This window comes from Oncorhynchus keta, chromosome 13 (assembly GCF_023373465.1).
Source record: "Oncorhynchus keta strain PuntledgeMale-10-30-2019 chromosome 13, Oket_V2, whole genome shotgun sequence".
In the NCBI taxonomy this organism is placed as follows: domain Eukaryota; kingdom Metazoa; phylum Chordata; class Actinopteri; order Salmoniformes; family Salmonidae; genus Oncorhynchus; species Oncorhynchus keta.
The window spans coordinates 33,489,658-33,508,852 of NC_068433.1; the positions used below are offsets into that span (position 1 = coordinate 33,489,658).

At 45.5% G+C, this 19,195-nt stretch overlaps 1 protein-coding gene across 4 annotated transcripts in view; it reads right to left on the reverse strand.

Moving 5' to 3' along the window:
• LOC118392231 (5-hydroxytryptamine receptor 2C) overlaps window positions 1–19,195 on the reverse strand; it is a 240,075-nt gene that overhangs the window by 21,541 nt on the left and 199,339 nt on the right. For all 4 annotated transcript variants that reach the window (XM_035783989.2, XM_035783991.2, XM_035783992.2 and 1 more), the window contains 2 exons: window positions 15,344–15,486; window positions 120–830 (listed from right to left, as the gene is read on the reverse strand). In XM_035783989.2, coding sequence (XP_035639882.1) covers window positions 120–341 — 222 coding nt within the window. In that variant the 5' untranslated portion in view covers window positions 342–830; window positions 15,344–15,486. The remainder of the gene's footprint in view (window positions 1–119; window positions 831–15,343; window positions 15,487–19,195) is intronic.

The window sequence follows — 19,195 nt, forward strand, 5'->3', positions numbered from 1 at the left end:
CAAAATGGCTAACCTGGTACTGTAGTGATTGTTGCTCTATATATAGCACATTTGGTAGCAACATCAATTAAATCCATAAAAATAAATAATAATAATAGAGATAAATAAAACACACTAACCTTCATGGTCGGTGCTCGAATCACCGCCTCTGCCTGCGACGACCCCAATGACAGGTTACCGTCTACTCCTCCAGCCCCAACCCCCCAGGGTAGACTCTGGTTGAGTCCAAGGTTGGTGGAGTTGTTCCCCCCTGGAAAGACCATCCAGCCCCCTACCTCCAGAGAGTCCCTGGCGGGGGATCCGAACCCGCTCAGTAGGGCTACCCCTCCTGGACTTTCCATCCTGGGAGGGTCTCCTGAGGCCTGGAGGTCCTGGCTGGACCTGCACTACTCCCCTGTCACCACTAGAGGGACCAACCCAGAGGACCATGCGACATCAACAGACTTGGGATTGGTTTGGTTAGGGATAAAAACGTGTTGTCTTGTAATGGGTAGTCCAAGTTTAGGTCCACTTAGAAAGTCTAGAGACTTGGAATTGATTTAGTTTGGGTTCCGGGTGAAAATAGTGTTAGAGTGGGATCTAGTTACAGTTTAGTTAAGTTCACAAAATGGATAGTTAAGACTCCAGGTTTAGGTCCACTTGAAAGTAAAGGAAGAGTTGATTGGTGGTTATGTTTCCTCTTATACAGTGGAGAAGGATAACGCCCCAGAATAAGCTCTTCTTCAGAAGTCCCATGTGAAGGACAAGCTGAGCTGGTCAGTGTTGCCCATTGTTTCATGTTTTTGGTATCTTTAGAGTAGAAGACCCAATGTTTCTATGTTTAGAAAGCTCTAGAGAAAGGGAATACAAAAACATTGAGTTTTACTCTCTCTCTTTCAATCTCTCATTGTGTGTACATGAGTGTGTGCACAGATCTATGTGTATTTGAGTGTGTGTGTGTATGTCTGTTTGTGTATTTGTGTGTGTGTGTGTGTGTGTATCTACTTGTATATCGTCCATACTGTCGATATACACCACATATTTATATTCCGACATTACTCTTTCTGATATTGCATGTTGTGATATTGTAGTAATCTCTAGTTTCTTATTTTTAACTTTTTTTTCTCGTGGGATTATTTGTGTATTATCATTGTACTGTTAGACATTTACTGAACTGCTGGAGCTAGAAACAAAAGCAATTCACTGCACCTGCTTTAACATCTACTAATCTGTGTACAAATAAACTTTGATTTGATTTGATTTTTTAAAAGATAAACAGCCTACAGCCTCAAACACTGTAATCCCACATATAAAACTAATGCAGTTTGTGAGGCTTAGAATAATGAAATGGCTACATTAATGGGATACAGTTTGTTTATATAACACGGTTCAGATGATACATCCCAGACCAAGAGAGCGCTACAGGCAATGCAGTTAAACAGGGCTATAAAACAGCAATACATAAAACATAAAATAGATAAGATTTGGTACGGGTCCCCAGGTCCTCAAAAAATTATACAGCTGCACCGTAGAGAGCATCCTGACCAGTTGCATCACCGCCTGGTATGGCGTAGCAGTCGAACGTCTTGTCGTGTCGTGTCCCTTGTATATATATTTTTTAAATATTTTTTCAACATATTTTTCTTCGCATATCTTTTAAAACATTTTGTTAAACCTCAGCTTCTAAATACTCTCCTGCAACCCGCCTCACCCAATGTAGCTATTTTCTTCTAAAGTATTTATATCTACTTTGGATCCGGAACCCCTCAACTGAAGCTAGCCAGCTAGCTACCAGCTAGCTACCAGCTATCAGTCAGCAAACCATTGCTAGCGGTCTTCAGCTAACCGGTCATCAGCTAACCTTTAGCTTGGAAAGCTCTCGCCAGTTCGAACAACGCGACTCTAACCAGAGCATAACGGACCTATTATTTTTTATCCCCGGATTCCCACCGCAAACGGAACATTTTCAGCAGGATTCCTCACAACTAGCTATCTAGCTAACCGCAACCCTGGATGATTACTCCTGGCTAGCGTTTCCACCCACTTAGCTTGAAGCTAGCCCGGCCAGAGCTCCTGTGCTACCACCGAAGCATACTCCTAGGCTACAATATCCGGACCCACGACTGGTCTATCGATGTCACCGCATGAAGAGGAATACACAGACTCACCCCATCGCGACGTCCCCCAAAGGCTAACTTTCTAGCCCTTGCTATCTCCTTGCTTGCTAATTCGGCCTGCTAACTGCTAGCTTGTTTAGCCCCGGTCCGCTAACTGCTACCTTGTTTAGCCCTGGCCTACTAACTGTTAGCTTGTTAGCACAGGCCTGCTAACCGTCTGAATCGCCGCGTCCCAAACACTCACTGGACCCATATTTACTTTCTATCTCTTTTCGATTTTTAATTTGTTTATACCTTCCGGTAACCTGCCTCACCCAATGTGATACGGAATCACCATTATTTTTTATTTTTAGAACACACTCAAGAACCTCCAGAAGTTAACCAGCTAACTAGCTACAAGCTATTTAGTCATTGTTAGCCACTGCTAACTGTTTTTTAACCTGGATAACACTCGCCAGTCCAGCTTCCCTGCCCCATCCACCGCTGCCCCCCTGGACACTGATCACTTGGCTACATAGCTGATGCATGCTAGACTGTCCATTAATCACGGTACTCCATTCTGCTTGTTTATGTTTTATCTGTCGGCCCCAGCCGCACTCAGGCTCTGTGTGTAGTTAATCCGACCCTCCCTGCCTAGCCAACGCCATTTTACCTGCTGTTGTTGTGCTAGCTGATTAGCTGTTGTTGTCTCACCTACTGTTTTAGCGAGTTCTCCCAATTCAACACCTGTGATTACTGTATGTCTCTCTCAAATGTCAATATGCCTTGTATACTGTTGTTCAGGTTAGTTATCATTGTTTCAGTTTACAATGGAGCCCCTAGTTCCACTCTTCATACCCCTGATACCTCCTTTGTCCCACCTCCCACAAATGCGGTGACCTCACCCATTACAACCAGCATGTCCAGAGATACAACCTCTCTCATCATCACCCAGTGCCTGGGCTTACCTCCGCTGTACCCGCACCCCACCATACCCCTGTCTGCGCATTATGCCCTGAATATGTTCTACCATGCCCAGAAATCTGCTCCTTTCATTCTCTGTCCCCAACGCTCTAGGCGACCAGTTTTGATAGCCTTTAGCCGCACCCTCATACTACTCCTCCTTTGTTCCGCGGGTGATGTGGAGGTAAACCCAGGCCCTGCATGTCCCCAGGCACCCTCATTTGTTGACTTCTGTGATCGAAAAAGCCTTGGTTTCATGCATGTCAACATCAGAAGCCTCCTCCCTAAGTTTGTTTTACTCACTGCTTTAGCACACTCTGCTAACCCTGATGTCCTTGCCATGTCTGAATCCTGGCTCAGGAAGGCCACCAAAAATTCAGAGATTTCCATACCCAACTATAACATCTTCTGTCAAGATAGAACTGCCAAAGGGGGAGGAGTTGCAGTCAACTGCAGAGATAGCCTGCAAAGTAATGTCATACTTTCCAGGTCCATACCCAAACAGTTCGAACTACTAATCTTGAAAATTACTCTCTCCAGAAATAAGTCTCTCACTGTTAACGCCTGCTACCGACCCCCCTCAGCACCCAGCTGTGCCCTGGACACCATTTGTGAATTGATTGCCCCCCATCTAGCTTCAGAGTTTGTTCTGTTAGGTGACCTAAACTGGGATATGCTTAACACCCCGGCAGTCCTACAATCTAAGCTAGATGCCCTCAATCTCACACAATTCATCAAGGAACCCACCAGGTACAACCCTAAATTTACAACCCTAAGGGCACCCTCATAGATGTCATCCTGACCAACTGGCCCTCCAAATACACCTCCGCTATCTTCAACCAGGATCTCAGCGATCACTGCCTCATTGCCTGTATCCGCTACGGAGCCGCAGTCAAACGACCACCCCTCATCACTGTCAAACGCTCCCTAAAACACTTCTGTGAGCAGGCCTTTCTAATCGACCTGGCCCGGGTATCCTGGAAGGACATTGACCTCATCCCGTCAGTTGAGGATGCCTGGTCATTCTTTAAAAGTAACTTCCTCACCATTTTAGATAAGCATGCTCCATTCAAAAAATGCAGAACTAAGAACAGATATAGCCCTTGGTTCACTCCAGACCTGACTGCCCTCGACCAGCACAAAAACTTCCTGTGGCGGACTGCAATAGCATCGAACAGTCCCCGCGATATGCAACTGTTCAGGGAAGTCAGGAACCAATACACGCAGTCAGTCAGGAAAGCTAAGGCCAGCTTCTTCAGGCAGAAGTTTGCATCCTGTAGCTCCAACTCCAAAAAGTTCTGGGACACTGTGAAGTCCATGGAGAACAAGAGCACCTCTTCCCAGCTGCCCACTGCACTGAGGCTAGGTAACACGGTCACCACCGATAAATCCATGATTATCGAAAACTTCAACAAGCATTTCTCAATGGCTGGCCATGCCTTCCGCCTGGCTACTCCAACCTCGGCCAACAGCTCCGCCCCCCCCCCCGCAGCTACTCGCCCAAGCCTCTCCAGGTTCTCCTTTACCCAAATCCAGATAGCAGATGTTCTGAAAGAGCTGCAAAACCTGGACCCGTACAAATCAGCTGGGCTTGACAATCTGGACCCTCTATTTCTGAAACTATCCGCCGCCATTGTCGCAGCCCCTATTACCAGCCTGTTCAACCTCTCTTTCATATTGTCTGAGATCCCCAAGGACTGGAAAGCTGCCGCAGTCATCCCCCTCTTCAAAGGGGGAGACACCCTGGACCCAAACTGTTACAGACCTATATCCATCCTGCCCTGCCTATCTAAGGTCTTTGAAAGCCAAGTCAACAAACAGGTCACTGACCATCTCGAATCCTACCGTACCTTCTCCGCTGTGCAATCTGGTTTCCGAGCCGGTCACGGGTGCACCTCAGCCACGCTCAAGGTACTAAACGATATCATAACCGCCAATTATAAAAGACAGTACTGTGCAGCCATCTTCATCGACCTTGCCAAGGCTTTCGACTCGGTCAATCACCATATTCTTATCGGCAGACTCAGTAGCCTCGGTTTTTCGGATGACTGCCTTGCCTGGTTCACCAATTACTTTGCAGACAGAGTTCAGTGTGTCAAATCGGAGGGCATGCTGTCCGGTCCTCTGGCAGTCTCTATGGGGGTGCCACAGGGTTCAATCCTCGGGCCGACTCTTTTTTCTGTATATATCAATGATGATGCTCTTGCTGTGTGCCTTTTCCAGATGACGTCCTCTGCAGTCTGAACAGTGTAGGGCACAGGACCAGTCTGAGCAAAGACTGTTGCAGGAACCCGCTTTGGTCCGTTGAGTTAGTTCCTAGCTAACACATTTTCTCCAGGATTGAAAGCTCTGTCATTTGCTCACAGTTCACGACATTCACGACATTTGACTTGACTCTCCTGGCATTTTTGCATTTAGAGGTTTGGGTACTGTAGGTCGAAGCTTGTGCATAGCTCTCTCTCTTCATGTATCATGGCGCAAGAGAAGATGGCTGACGTTTTACATGCTCCTAACCGAATGTGTTTTTTTGTTAGTTTTTTGCATTGTTTGTAACTTATATTTTTACTTATTCTGTACATAATGTTGCTGCAACCATCTCTTATGACAGAAGCTTTTTTCTTTTACGAGTCTGACAAGCCCGACGTGAAAGACATACTGCTTTCCCGGGAACAGGCCCAAATCCCCGTCATTTGCGTGAAGAGACAGAGAAAAAGAGGACAGAGGTTGGGCTGCCTTCTGAGAATTTGTAGGCAATCGAATAAATCCCCACTGCCTTAAGTTGACTGTACCTTTAAATTTGTTTTTATAGAGCTTCACAAGTTTGGGAGCAATTTCCAAATGCCTGAAGGTACCACGTTCATCTGTATAAACAATAGTACACAAACATAAACACCATGGGACCATGCAGCTGTCATACGGCTCACGAAGGAGACTCGTTCTGTCTCTTAGAGATGAATGTACATTGGTGCAAAAAGTGCAAATCAATCCCAGAACAACAGCAAAGGACCTTGTGAAGATGCTGGAGGAAACATGTACAAAAGTATCCACAGTAAAACGAGTCCTATATCGACATAACCTGAAAGGCCGCTCAGCAAGGAAGAAGCCACTGCTCCAAAACTGCCATAAGAAAGCCACACCACGGTTTGCAACTGCACATGGGGATGAAGATTGTACCTTTTTGAGAAATGTCCTCTGGGCTGATGAAACAAAAATAGAACTGTTTGGCCATAATGACCACTGTTGTGTTTGGAGGAAAAAACGGGAAGCTTGCAAACTGAAGACTACCGCAGCATCATGTTGTGGGGGTGCTTTGCTGCAGGCGGGACTGGTGCACTTCACAAAATAGATGGCATCATGTGGTAGGAAAATATGTGGATAGATTGAAGCATCATCTCAAGACATCAGTCAGGAAGTTAAATCTTGGTTGCAAATGGGTCTTCCAAATGGACAATGACCCCAAGCATACTTCCAAACTTGGCAAAATGGCTTCAGGACAACAAAGTCAAGGTATTGGAGTGGCCATCACAAAGCCCTGACCTCAATTCCTATAGAACATTTTTGGGCAGAACTGAAAAAGTGTGTGTGAGCAAGGAGGCCTACAAACCTGACTCAGTTACACCAGATCTGTCAGGAGGAATGGGCCAAAATTCACCCAACTGATTGTGGGAAGCTTGTGGAAGGCTACCCGAAAAGTTTGACCCAAGTTAAACAATTTAAAGGCAATGCTACCAAATTCTAATTGAGTGTTGAGTGTATGTAAACATCTGACCCTCTGGGATTGTGATGAAAGAAGTAAAAGCTGAAATAAATCATTCGCTCAACTATTATTCTGACATTTCACATTCTGAAAATAAAGTGTTGATCCTAACTAACCTAAAACAGGGAATCTGTCATACATTGCCATAACAGTTCCTGCATACTGTGGTGTAAACTCACCTCGGTCTCCAGAGAAAGTCAACTTGTCTTGAATACCAACCATGTCTACTTATTTGCTATATTGACTACTCTACTGTTTTATTTTAACATGTTTACTTGCCAACAAATTAGTTGAAATGATACACCAACTCCCTGCATAATTTGTTTTCGCAGTAAGACTGAAGCTAGTTTATCAAAATACATTGAATGAATATCACAATGAATTGATCAGGAAGTTGAAGTCAACACTTTATTTTGGCATTGTGATGAAGTTTTCCCTGTTTTTTTGCCCAAGTGGGACGCAACCGTCCCCTATACCATGAGAAGTTAAGAAGCCTCTTCGACCTAGACTTGGCGCTCCGGTACCGCTTGCCATGCGGTATCTGAGAGAACAGTCTATGACAAGGGTGGCTGGAGTCTGAGTGTACCCCACAGCCAGGTGGACAAGCCTCTCGTACACTTTATTCACCACCCACTGCTTTGACCTCTTTGCAGAAGATTTGTTGGTACTGCAAGTCTCCCGGAAAGACATAAACTGATCATGAGGATGTGTAACCATACATTAAACCGTGTTCATCTATCAACAAAAAAAGGGTACAATAGACTGGTGTGTATTCAGAGACAATAATGGGGTGTTGAGCTGGGCTGTTAGCAAAGATGTGAAAGGTTTTAGGGAGGCTTTACTTGTAGACAGTCTAGTCGTGTATTGATGCGTATGAGTGTTTGTATTGTTGTGTATGAGTGTAGGCTCTGCCTTAATGTATGTGCTCTCTGTCACCTAGATCTGTATGGCTAAAGGCCCAGGAACACAAGGAAAGAACAAAGGAGAATGCCCAAGGACTAGTCAGCCCTTCCACCTCTGAGGGGCCAAAATGTATCTCTCTGTTACAGTATTCAGAGTACTGACTATTGTCTGTGTAGTAGAATAATACTATAGTATCCATGTCTGGTATCTATCTGAAACTTGTTCACTGAGGATACATCTGATGTTATCTATATGTACAGTACCAGTCAAACGTTTGTACACGCATTCATTCCAGGGTTTTTCTTTATTTGTTACTCTGTTCTACATTGTAGAATAATAGAGAACACATCAAAACTATGAAATAACATGTATGGAATCATGTAATAACCAAAAAAGTGTTAAACAAATCAAAATATATTTTCTATTTTAGATTCCTCAAAGAAGCCACCCTTTGCCTTGATGACAGCTTTGTGGAATAGGGCCAAGAGTGTGTAAAGCTGTCATCGGGCAAAGGGTGGCTACTTTTATATCTTTACTTTTATATATATATATTAGCTACACACTGAATTATTATTATTATTATCAAATTATTAACATCCCCTCTTAACCTGGCCTATTCGAACTGGTCCTTGTGTGCAACTTGGTGCATAATCTAGGGGAACAACATCACACTGCTACATTCACCCCCACTGTTTTACACTAGATTATAGGCACAAAACAAAACACATTATCTCGAAGGTAACAAAGCAAAGAAAGAAAAAAAAACATTTTACACCCCCAGGGCGACAGAGTAACCCAGTGTAGTCCTTTAATTCTAGACCCACAAATGGTCGACCAGTTGAAAAGCTATCCCGTGAAGGATTAGGAAAAATTCAACCGTATACAACAAATGGCATATACATTTTATGTTGATGGACTACACACAAAGTTACATGAATTGTCAAATATATGAGACAAACCCACAAATCATTCTAAGACACGCTTAGATTACTACATATATAAAAAGAAAAGGTAGGCAATATTCTAACGTCACTGAGAAAACAAGAACTGTTTCATCTCCTGTGTAGACATACGATTGTACTCGTGCAGAGCTAAAGGAGAGGAAAGGGCAGTGTACTTCTTATCCTCTTCATGCAGTGACACATTGTAGTACCCTGACGTCAAGTCCATTGTGCTGAAGACGGTATTATACCTCCCAGTGCAGCAATGAGGATGAGCATCCTTGACTGTGCGGGCATTTAACCACCTAAAGTCAATACATAGACACAAGTCCCCATTATTTTTCCATACAAGCCCCAATGGTGAGGCATACACACTGCTGGATTTTCTGACGATTTCCTTTTCCTCCATACCTTCCAGTGTTTCCCTGAGTTTTTGGTAATGAGCTGGGGAAAGCCTACAATAAGGTAATCGAAATGGGCGGTCATCAGTCAGCCGTATGCGATGGCAGAACTCTTTTGCCTCTCCATAATCCAGGCTATGTCTAGAGAACACATATTTCTCAATTAAACTGACAAGTTTTCCAATCCAGAACTGTGAAACTGGACACTCTTCAACAGACATGCCTGCCTTGAAGTCCAAGATTGCTCAGTGTACTGTTGCCATTAACTACACTGCCACCAACTGAACTCTTAGCTGTAAGACTGCCATGTGAGCTGTCACATTGTACTTTTGCCACGTTCTGGGAAGCTGCTTGCTGCTCGACATCATCAAAATCCTCCAATGCAAGGGTACACATCCGCCACTTTAGCATTTCGTCCCAGGGTAACTGGCGAAGTTGTTCGATTCACAATCTTCACAGGAACCCATCCATCCCCCCACAGAGGCGTAACTACTCTCCCTACTAGTATGTGTCGATTCACACAATGAGACGTGCTGGGCACAACAACAACAGTACTGCCAACAGAGAGTTTTGTCTTTGGGGGTAGGCGGCCCCACACCAGATGCTCACTCATGGGTTGGAGCGTTACTGCTCTCTTCAACTTAATGGTGCCCACTTTATCTGGGATGGAGTCTCCTCTCCATCTCTCCAGATTTGATGGGAGACGCAGGAAGTGGCTGTCATCACACTGGCCAGAAGGACCTGGCGTACCCACCACCCGCCCATAGCTGTCATTCGATTTGAACTGTCTAATCAGAGACTTCAACACGTTAGTACCCACAATGAGTTCATCAACCTGCCCATCTACAATAAGCACTGGGACTACATAACTGAAGCCATAAAGCTGTATTTTTAAGTCACACATGCCCACTGGGTTAGTTTGGATCCCACCACAACCCACCAGGATGATGTCTGAAGGAGCTACCACTCCTGCCTCCCTCAACCGAGGTACAATATCTGTGCGCAGAGTAGTAGCCATGGACCCACTATCTAACATCCCCTTCAGCTCAACTTTATCTTGTACTAGCACGGTGGTGTAAAACAAACTGTCATTCCGAATAATTCTCACTGCGTTCTGAAAAATTACTGTGTTGTTCTTGGGTTCCCGACTCACAAAAATAAGAATAAACAGATTGGATATGTGGAAGGACCACTAGAGAGCAGGCTGGGCTCATGGATAGTAGCCCAACAAAGCATGGGAGACAAGGTAACCAGAGTCAATTAAGCACAGCTGACGGTACTAATGACATACTCTCCTTCCCCTATAAAAGAGAGAATGGAACCAGCAGAGAGGGGGAAACTATCTCTGGAAGATGAGAGAGAGAGAGAGAGTGATTTATGTTTGTTGTAGTTTAAAGATTATCCTATTGTGTTCTTGTTTCATCTGGAGAAGAAGATGTGTGTTTTTCCTTGGAAGATTTTTCATTGATTATGTTAGAATGTTTTTTTGTTGACAAAATGCCCTCAATAGAGAACCGTGTTCAATCAAAAAAACCTACTCCTGACTCGTTTATTCCACCTTCCCGCTTTAGAGTGACGCCTAATTACTTGGTACGCTCACAGATATCATCGTCAGTGGAGGAAAATTAGACTGCCCCACATTGCTTCTCCTCAGAATGGAGAATTTGTAGTTTTCCTGAGACCTGTCAGTCTGTCCACATCCAGGGCTCTGTCGCTGCCCAGTCTCACTACAGTCAAAGCTCATGTGGCCAGGAGAGAAGCACTTAAAACACAGCTGGTGCATCTGACAGTGAGCTTTGGTCCAGTGATTAGTGCATCCACAGACAGCGCACTCATGCTGACATTTGGGGAACTGTTTACAGGGCCCTCTGTTCACAGACTGAGTATTGCTGACAAGAGCCTTCTCTAACATACTCAAAACGTTCTCTCAGATACAGGTGGGGCCTGTTCTGGTTCACGGCCACATCAAGGGAAAAGATGACACATTTAGGTCTGCTCACAGAATCCACATCCTCCTGAGGGGAGTCAAAGACGGCAGCCACCTGCTGTGAAAGTTGTGTTGTACATGCTTTATGCTCCCTTAACAGTTCATCCAAACGATCCTGTACCTCACTGGCTGTCCAGTCACGAAGGGGTTTGCTTTTGAACACTTGGGCCAACTCTTTATCAGGACAGTTGCATACAAACATGACTGCCAACACTGAGCACTGATTGGGCAAGGTTCTACCCTCACTTACAAGGTACTGTTCAGCTGCCCCTAAAGCTTTCTTAAGCCTAAACCAGAAATCTAGTGGACCCTCATTAGCGTATGGTTTGATTAAGTAGAAGTCAGCTAATGGCATACCTGAGCAGACAGTATTCCCAAAGTGTTGCTTGAGAACACTGAACACTGCCTTAACATCTGTGTCAACAGGGTTGTTACGCATCCAGACTTTGGTCACATCCCGTGCCCTCCCCATGAGCCTAGACATCCCCTCCCCAACATGCACAGACCTTTTCTCTAGGTAGACTCCCATTAGCTCCTCCCACTCCAGGAGCCTTGTAAATGTAAATGTAAATGTAGTAGATGGTATAGAGTACAGTATATACATATGAGATGAGTAATGTAGGGTATGAAAACATATAAAGTGGCATTGTTTAAAGTGGCTAGTGATACATTTAATTACATTAAGATGGCAAGATGCAGTAGATGGTATAGCGTGCAGTATATACATATGAGATGAGTAATGTAGAGTATGTAAGCATTGTATAAAGTGGTTAGAGATAAATTGATTACATCAATTTTCCATTATTAAAGTGGCTAGAGTTGAGTCAGTATGTTGGCAGCAGCCACTCAATGTTAGTGATGGCTGTTCAACAGTCTGATGGCCTTGAGATAGAAGCTGTGTTTCAGTCTCTCGGTCCCCACTTTGATACACCTGTACTGACCTCGCCTTCTGGATGATTGCGGGGTGAACAGGCAGCGGCTCAGGTGGGTGTTGTCCTTGATGATCTTTTTGACCTTCCTGTGACATCGGGTGGTGTAGCTGTCCTGAAGGGTAGGTAGTTTGCCCCCAGTGATGTGTTGTGCAGACCTCACTACCCTCTGGAGAGCCTTACGGTTATGGGCAGAGCAGCTGCCGTACCTGGCGGTGATACAGCCCGAAAGGATGCTCTCGATTGTGCATCTGTAAAAGTTTGTGAGTGTTTTTGGTGACAAGCCGAATCTCTTCAGCCTCCTGCTGCTCCTTCTTCACCACTCTGTCTGTGTGGGTGGACCATTTCAGTTTGTCTGTGATGTGTACGCCGAGGAACTTAAAACTTCCACCCTTTCCACTACTGTCCCGTCAATGTAGATAGGGGCTGCTCCCTCTGCTGTTTCCTGAAGTCCACGATCATTTGTTGACATTGAGTGTGAGGTTATTTTCCTGACACCACACTCTGATGGTCCTCACCTCCTCCCTGTAGGCCGTCTCATCGTTGTTGGTAATCAAGCCTACCACAAAGATCATCAAGGACAACAACCACCCGAGCCACTGCCTGTCATCTGCAAACTTGATGATTGTGTTGGAGGCATGCATGGCCACGCAGTAGTGGGTGAACAGGGAGAACAGGAGAGGGCTTGTGGAGATCCCAGTGTTGAGGATCAGCGGAGTGGAGATGTTGTTACCTACCCTCCCCACCTGGGGGCGGCACGTCAGAAAGTCCACGACCCAGTTGCACAGGGCGGGGTCGAGGTTAATGACGAGTTTGGAGGGTACTATGGTGTTAAATGCTGAGCTGTAATCGATGAACAGCATTCTTACATAGGTATTCCTCTTGTCCAGATGGGTTAGGGCAGTGTGCAGTGTGATGGCGATTGCATCGTCTGTGGACCTATTGGGGTGGTAAGCAAATTGGAGTGGGTCTAGGGTGTCAGGTAGGGTGGAGGTGATATGATCCTTGACTAGTTTCTCAAAGCACTTCATGATGACGGAAGTGAGTGCTACAGGGCGGTAGTCATTTAGCTCAGTTACCTTAGCTTAGCAGGTTTTGGTAGCGGGCCGTGTCAGTGACACTGTGTTTTCCTCAAAGCGAGCAAAAAAGTTGTTTAGTCTGGCTGGGAGCAAAGGCATCGTGACGGGGACGTTTTTTCTCTTGTAATCCGTGATTGACTGTAGATCCTGCCACATACGTCTTGTGTCTGAGCCGTTGAATTGCGACTCCACTTTGTCTCTATACTGACACTTAAGCTTGTTTGATTGCGTTGCGGAGGGACTAGCTACACTGTTTGTATTCGGTCATGTTTCCGGTCACCTTGCCCTGATTAAAAGCAGTGGTTATCTCTTTCAGTTTTGCGCGAATGCTGCCATCAATCCACGGTTTCTGGTTGGGGAATGTTTTAATAGACGCTGTGGGTACAACATCACTGATGCACTTGCTAATAAACTCGCTCACCGAACCAGCGTATTCGTCAATGTTGTTGTTCGACGTTATGCAGAACATATCCCAGTCCACGTGATCGAAGCGTGGAATCTGATTGGTCGGACCAGCGTTGAACAGACCTGAGAGCAGGTGCTTCCTGTTTTAGTTTCTGTCTATAGGCTGGGAGCAACATAATGGAGTCGTGGTCAGCTTTTCCGAAGGGAGGGAGGGGGAGGGCCTTATATGTGTTGTGGAAGTTAGAATAACAGTGATCTAGGGTTTTGCCAGCCCTGGTAGCACAATCGATATGCTGATAGAATTTGGGGAGCCTTGTTTTCAGATTAGCCTTATTAAAATCCCCAGCTACAATAAAAGCAGCCTCGGGATATGTGGTTTCCAGTTTACTTTGAGTCGAATGAAGTTCTTTCAGTGCCGTCAATGTGTCTGCTTTGGGGGGAATATACACTAATGTGATTATGATTGAAAATAATTATCTTGATAGATAATGCAGTCTGCATTTGATTGTGAGGAATTCTAAGTCAGGTGAACAGAAGGGCTTGAGTTCCTGTATGTTGTTATGATCACACCACATCTTGTTAATCATAAGGCATACACCCCCGCTCTTCCTCTTACCAGAGAGATGCTTGTTTCTGTCGGCGTGATGCGTGAAGAAACCAGGTGGCTGTACCGACTCAGATAGTGTGCCTCGGGTGAACCATGTTTCCGTGAAACAAAGAACGTTACAGTCTCTGATGTCTCTCTGGAATGCTACCCTTGCTCGGATTTCATTGTAAGAAATAACACGTAAAAAAACAAAATACTGCATAGTTTCCTAGGAACCCGAAGCGAGGCGGCCATCTCTGTCGGCGCTGGAAGTAACATCTCACTTCACAACCAGATTCAGCGCGGACACAGCAATAAAAGTTGACCCAAATTGCTCAGGCAGAGGAAACTGCTGGGGTTGGTGAGGGGGATTGGCAGGCGAAAGACTTGAAGCCCCAGGCTGCAGTAAACTCGCTCTGATAGATTCTCCTATCTCTGAACCAATCTGCTTAATAAGGTCACTAAGCTGACTCAGAGGTGTCCCATTATTACTGAGGACTGGGGATGATGGTACATCAAAAGACAGAGGTGGGATACCCTGGTCCGGTGGAGTAAACAGCCTACCCCTCCCAGTGCTTGTAAACTCAGGACTAGCAAATACTCTACTCCCAGGAGCTGACTGTACAATTGGTATAAATGCAAGGACACCCCTCCCTCTTCCCAAACTAAAATCCCCAGCATAACTCATTTTATGGACTTGAGTCTTCCATGGCTCAATAGAGCACTAAAATACAATGTAATTTACTGCATTCAAATACAAAAAAAATAGCAATAAACAAATTCCTTCAAAACATGGAAATAAACACAAATACAAATCTAGTGAACATGCTGAAGCATGTTGAAGGCCAGGCATAAGAGAACAATAAGGGGGTACGGAAATACAGATAGCCCGCGATGGACCAAACCAAAATATGCTAAACTTTTACAATCACATGTATGTACAATATAGATATGAAAAAGTGTTTGTACACCAAAAAATAACATTAGCTGTAATTAAATAAAAAAAGCACACTAAATTATTATTATTATTAACATCCCCTCTTGACCTGGTCTATTCGAACTGGTTCTTGTGTGCAACTTGGTGCACAGTCTAGGGGAACAACATCACACTGCTACACATACATATAACATATTACTTCACTACATGAGCACCTACAGCTGTGCTATTGAGTAGACAAGCACTGCCAACAATATAGTAAATAGGCTAGAAGAGTATACTAACAGCCCCTCTCCCCCATGCCATTTGTCTTGTTGACGGTTCAGTGTAGTGTTCTGTGATTTTGTTTTCTCATGAGGGTATTGTGCTTTTCTAAATACCTTTGGTTGTCCTGGCTTGTTTCAAAGTCAGATGATGTTGAGATTGAGCACATTCCAGGCTGAAAGCTTTCATCCAATGGGTCTACAGGCTCTGTACTACTAAAGCAGCTGCCAAGGTCATCTTCATCAGCAGCAGGATTAGACTGTAGGACACACAGTAGTCAGTGATTAGCCAACATTTTACTACTTTGTCCCCATCAATACACATTCAAATTATGTACTATATCCACCCACCCACCACCCTCATGTCAATAGATCATGCATACTAACCTTCACACACACTACCCACCACCAACAGACAACAGTCAGTCACCCACACTATCCCCTCCTTACTAATACCTCCTTTTCTCCAATTTAGACTTTAAGCCTTGCATGATTAATCAACTAAGCCACCATAACACAGAGAAAACAACACTAGAAGTAGTAGCCTACTTGTAAACACACCAACTATGACAACAAGACACAGACCATGTTTATGCCTAGCTCCAGTATTTGCTCATCATGGAAAGATTTAGTCGATTTTAGAAGGTGACTTACATTAGTTCCTGGTGTTGAGCTTGATGTTGATGCCTCAGCAGATGTTAATGGGATTGGACCTGCCTCTGTGGTAGTTAGTTAGCTAGCAAACGGTTAACTATCATAACCTAACGAAGCTGACGAAGTTGACGAAGTTACAAATCACATCGCCAGATAGCAGCTGTGTAATTATACCGATATGCTTTGGAATGTCTAGCCAGCATATTCTGAAAGCTCGCTAACTAGATTTTGGTTTAGATAAACAAATGTAGTTTGCTAGCTAGCTAGTTAGCTAGTTAGTATTAGCTACATAATCGCAGCTTGACTTGTTTTTCACTGCGCTGATGTTTGTTTCAGTATGATATGTTAGATAAAGGAATAACGACAGACACCAATGTCAGGTTCAATAGCCTTGTTTGTGCATTGTACGAATGGCTACAACTGGAGTCCGGGGAACAGTCCGGCTAGTCGATTACCTATCAACTAGACTCCGTAACATCATCCTTTTCAATAGAAAGTGCAAACATAAAGGCATAACATTAAATTCTTAACAGTCAGGTCATAACAATAGAAAAAGCATTACATTTTCTTTTTTACTTCAGTTGTCATCTTCCTTTTTTAATGTCAATTTAATTATTTAAGAACAAATATAGATTTTAATTAACCGAGGGCAAGTTAACAGTCCCTTGCTTACAGAGTAAGCCTGTCCGGTGGCTTGCACAGCCGACCCACCCGTGAGTAAGTATTGGCTCTGACAGGGGTAGGAGTAGGGGCACGAGCTGGAGAGCTTGGTGGGGTAGAAGCCTCACCTTCAGTTGGCCCATGTCTCAATTCTGCACCCCTTACCCTTAGGGCTGGACTGTGATCCAGCTCATCTAGGTGAGTGTATGGCGTGTTCTGGTTTGTCTGCTCTGCTACGCGCCGATCCACCCGATTGCGACGATAGAGGGAGCCACCAACATCCACCAGGTAAGAACGTGGTGCAACTCTCTGCAGGCATGTGCCCAGCCTCCAAAGTCCTGTGTGGTCTCCCGGCAGCGGTTTCATCCTTATCGTTTCACCCACCTCCAGCTCTGGTAGGTCCCGAGCAGTCCGGTCGTAGAAGCAGTTAGCGAGCTGCTTTCTGTGACACCAACCATGACGCAGGGCTCAAGTAGCTTGTTAGCTACGGGATGGTAGTCTTCAGACGTCTGGACAGAAGGCATGTTTTCAGTGGGTGTGTTCCTCCACTGTAAGATCGCTTTCCATGGGTCGTTGCTGTCGCGCAAGGCCCTGCTTAGCAGGTTTTTTGCAATCTTGACAGCTGATTCTGCCTTGCCATTTGCTTTTGGGTGTCTTGGAGAGGAGGTCACGTGGTCAAACTCCCATTCTGAGGCGAAACGCTTGAACTGTGCAGTGAATTGTGGGCCATTGTCCGTGATTACCTTGTCAGGCTGACCTTGCCTTGCAAACTGCGCCTTTCAGCGCTTTATGACCGTCTCTGCAGACAAGTCAGGGAGCAGTTCAATTTCCCAAAAGTCAGAGTAGTGATCAACGATGAGAAGATAGTCCTTTTGTCTGTGGCTGAATAAGTCCATGCTGACGATTTGCCAGGCCCTTGTGGGCAGTTCGTGTGACATCATGGTTTCCTTTTGCTGTTTATGAGCGTACTCGTTGCATGTGGTACAGTTGCTGACAAAGTCTTTAATTTCTGCTTGCATGTTTGGCCAGTATAATGTTTCACGAGCTTGGCGGTAGCATGCATCACCTCCAACGTGACTGGAGTGTATGCGGGTAAGCATCTCTGGACGTAGTGATTTGGGAATAATGACCTTCTGACCTCTGAACAAGACGCCATTTTGCACGCTGATCTCATCTCGAAAGGTCCAGTATTCTCTCACTGTGAAAGGTGTCTCCTCTTTCAGGTATGGCCAACCTGCGAGAGCCATGGACTTCAGTGACTGTAGGCATTCGTCCTTGTCAGTGTGTTGCCTTATCTGGGCTAGGCGGTGATCTGTGACGTTTAAGTAGTCTGCCTGATTGATCTGTTGAACATCTTGTTGTTCCTGCTGTAGCGAACAGATGGCCTGCCGCTGATAGACAGTGCCTCTGCCTGTACATTGTGTTGTTGCCCTGCTCAGTGTGTCGCTGATGTACATCTCTGGTCGTGGCTTGTAAATGACCTTCAGGCTGTAGTTTTGCAGAGTCAGGAGCATGCTTTGAAGTCCGTTGGGTGCGTTGAGGAGAGGTTTACTGAATATGGCAATGAGTGGTTTGTGGTCGGTTTCAGCGATGACCAGGTCTCGCCCATATAAGTAGTGATGCAATCGCTGGCAGGAGAAGATGATGCTGAGGCACTCTTTCTCAATTTGTGCATAGTTTTGTTCGGTGGGGGTGAGTGCTCTCGAGGCAAACGCAACGGGCTGGCCTTCCTGCATAAGGCAGCATCCAAGTCCCCTTTGGCTGGAGTCGCTCTGGATTGTGACAGGCTTCATGACGTCGCAGTAGTGCAACACTGGCATGGATGAAGCCAGAAATCTCATCTCCTGCACTGCAGCCTCGTGCTTGGGTAGCCAGTGCCATGGTGCGTCTTTGTCCAGCAACCGGCGCAGAGGCTCACAGACTGCCCATAGGTGTGGCATGAACTTTGCAAGATAGTTTGCAAAGCCGATGAGACTCTGTACTCCTTTTGCATCAGACGGGTTTGGCATGTCGAGGATCACTCTGACCTTGTCTGGGTCCGGCTTCAGGCCTTTTGCCGAGAGAATGTGGCCATGGAAGTGGACGTCTTTCACCTTCAACTGCAGCTTCTTCAGGCCAAGGCGAAGCTTAACTGATCGGCAGCGCTCCATCAGTGCCAGGAGCTTCACATCGTGGTCGCGTACTGCTTCTTTGTCTGTGTCACCACAGCCTACGATCAGGACATCATCTGCGATGGGTTCAATGCCCTTGTGCCCAGCCAGTAACTCGTGCTGCTTACGTTGGTATATCTCAGGCGCCACCGAGACACCAAACGGGAGCTTGAGCCAGAGTTTCCGACCCCAAGGGGTCCAGAAGGTAGTCATGAGGCTGCTTTCTTCATCCAGCTTGCATTGAAGGAATGCATCTCGGGCATCCACCAAGGTGAAAATCCTGGCCTTGGGAAGCTTATAGAGGACATCCTCTAGTGTCGGCATGATGTAGTGGGATCGTTTCAGTGCTTGGTTCAGATGCTTTGGGTCGATGCAGACCCTCAGCTTCTCTGGTTTTTTCACTATGACCATATTGCTGATCCAGTCAGTTGGTTCAGTCACAGATGTCATGTGGCCATCGGCCTCATACTTGTCCAGCTGGGCCTTCACAGCCACTTTCATTGCA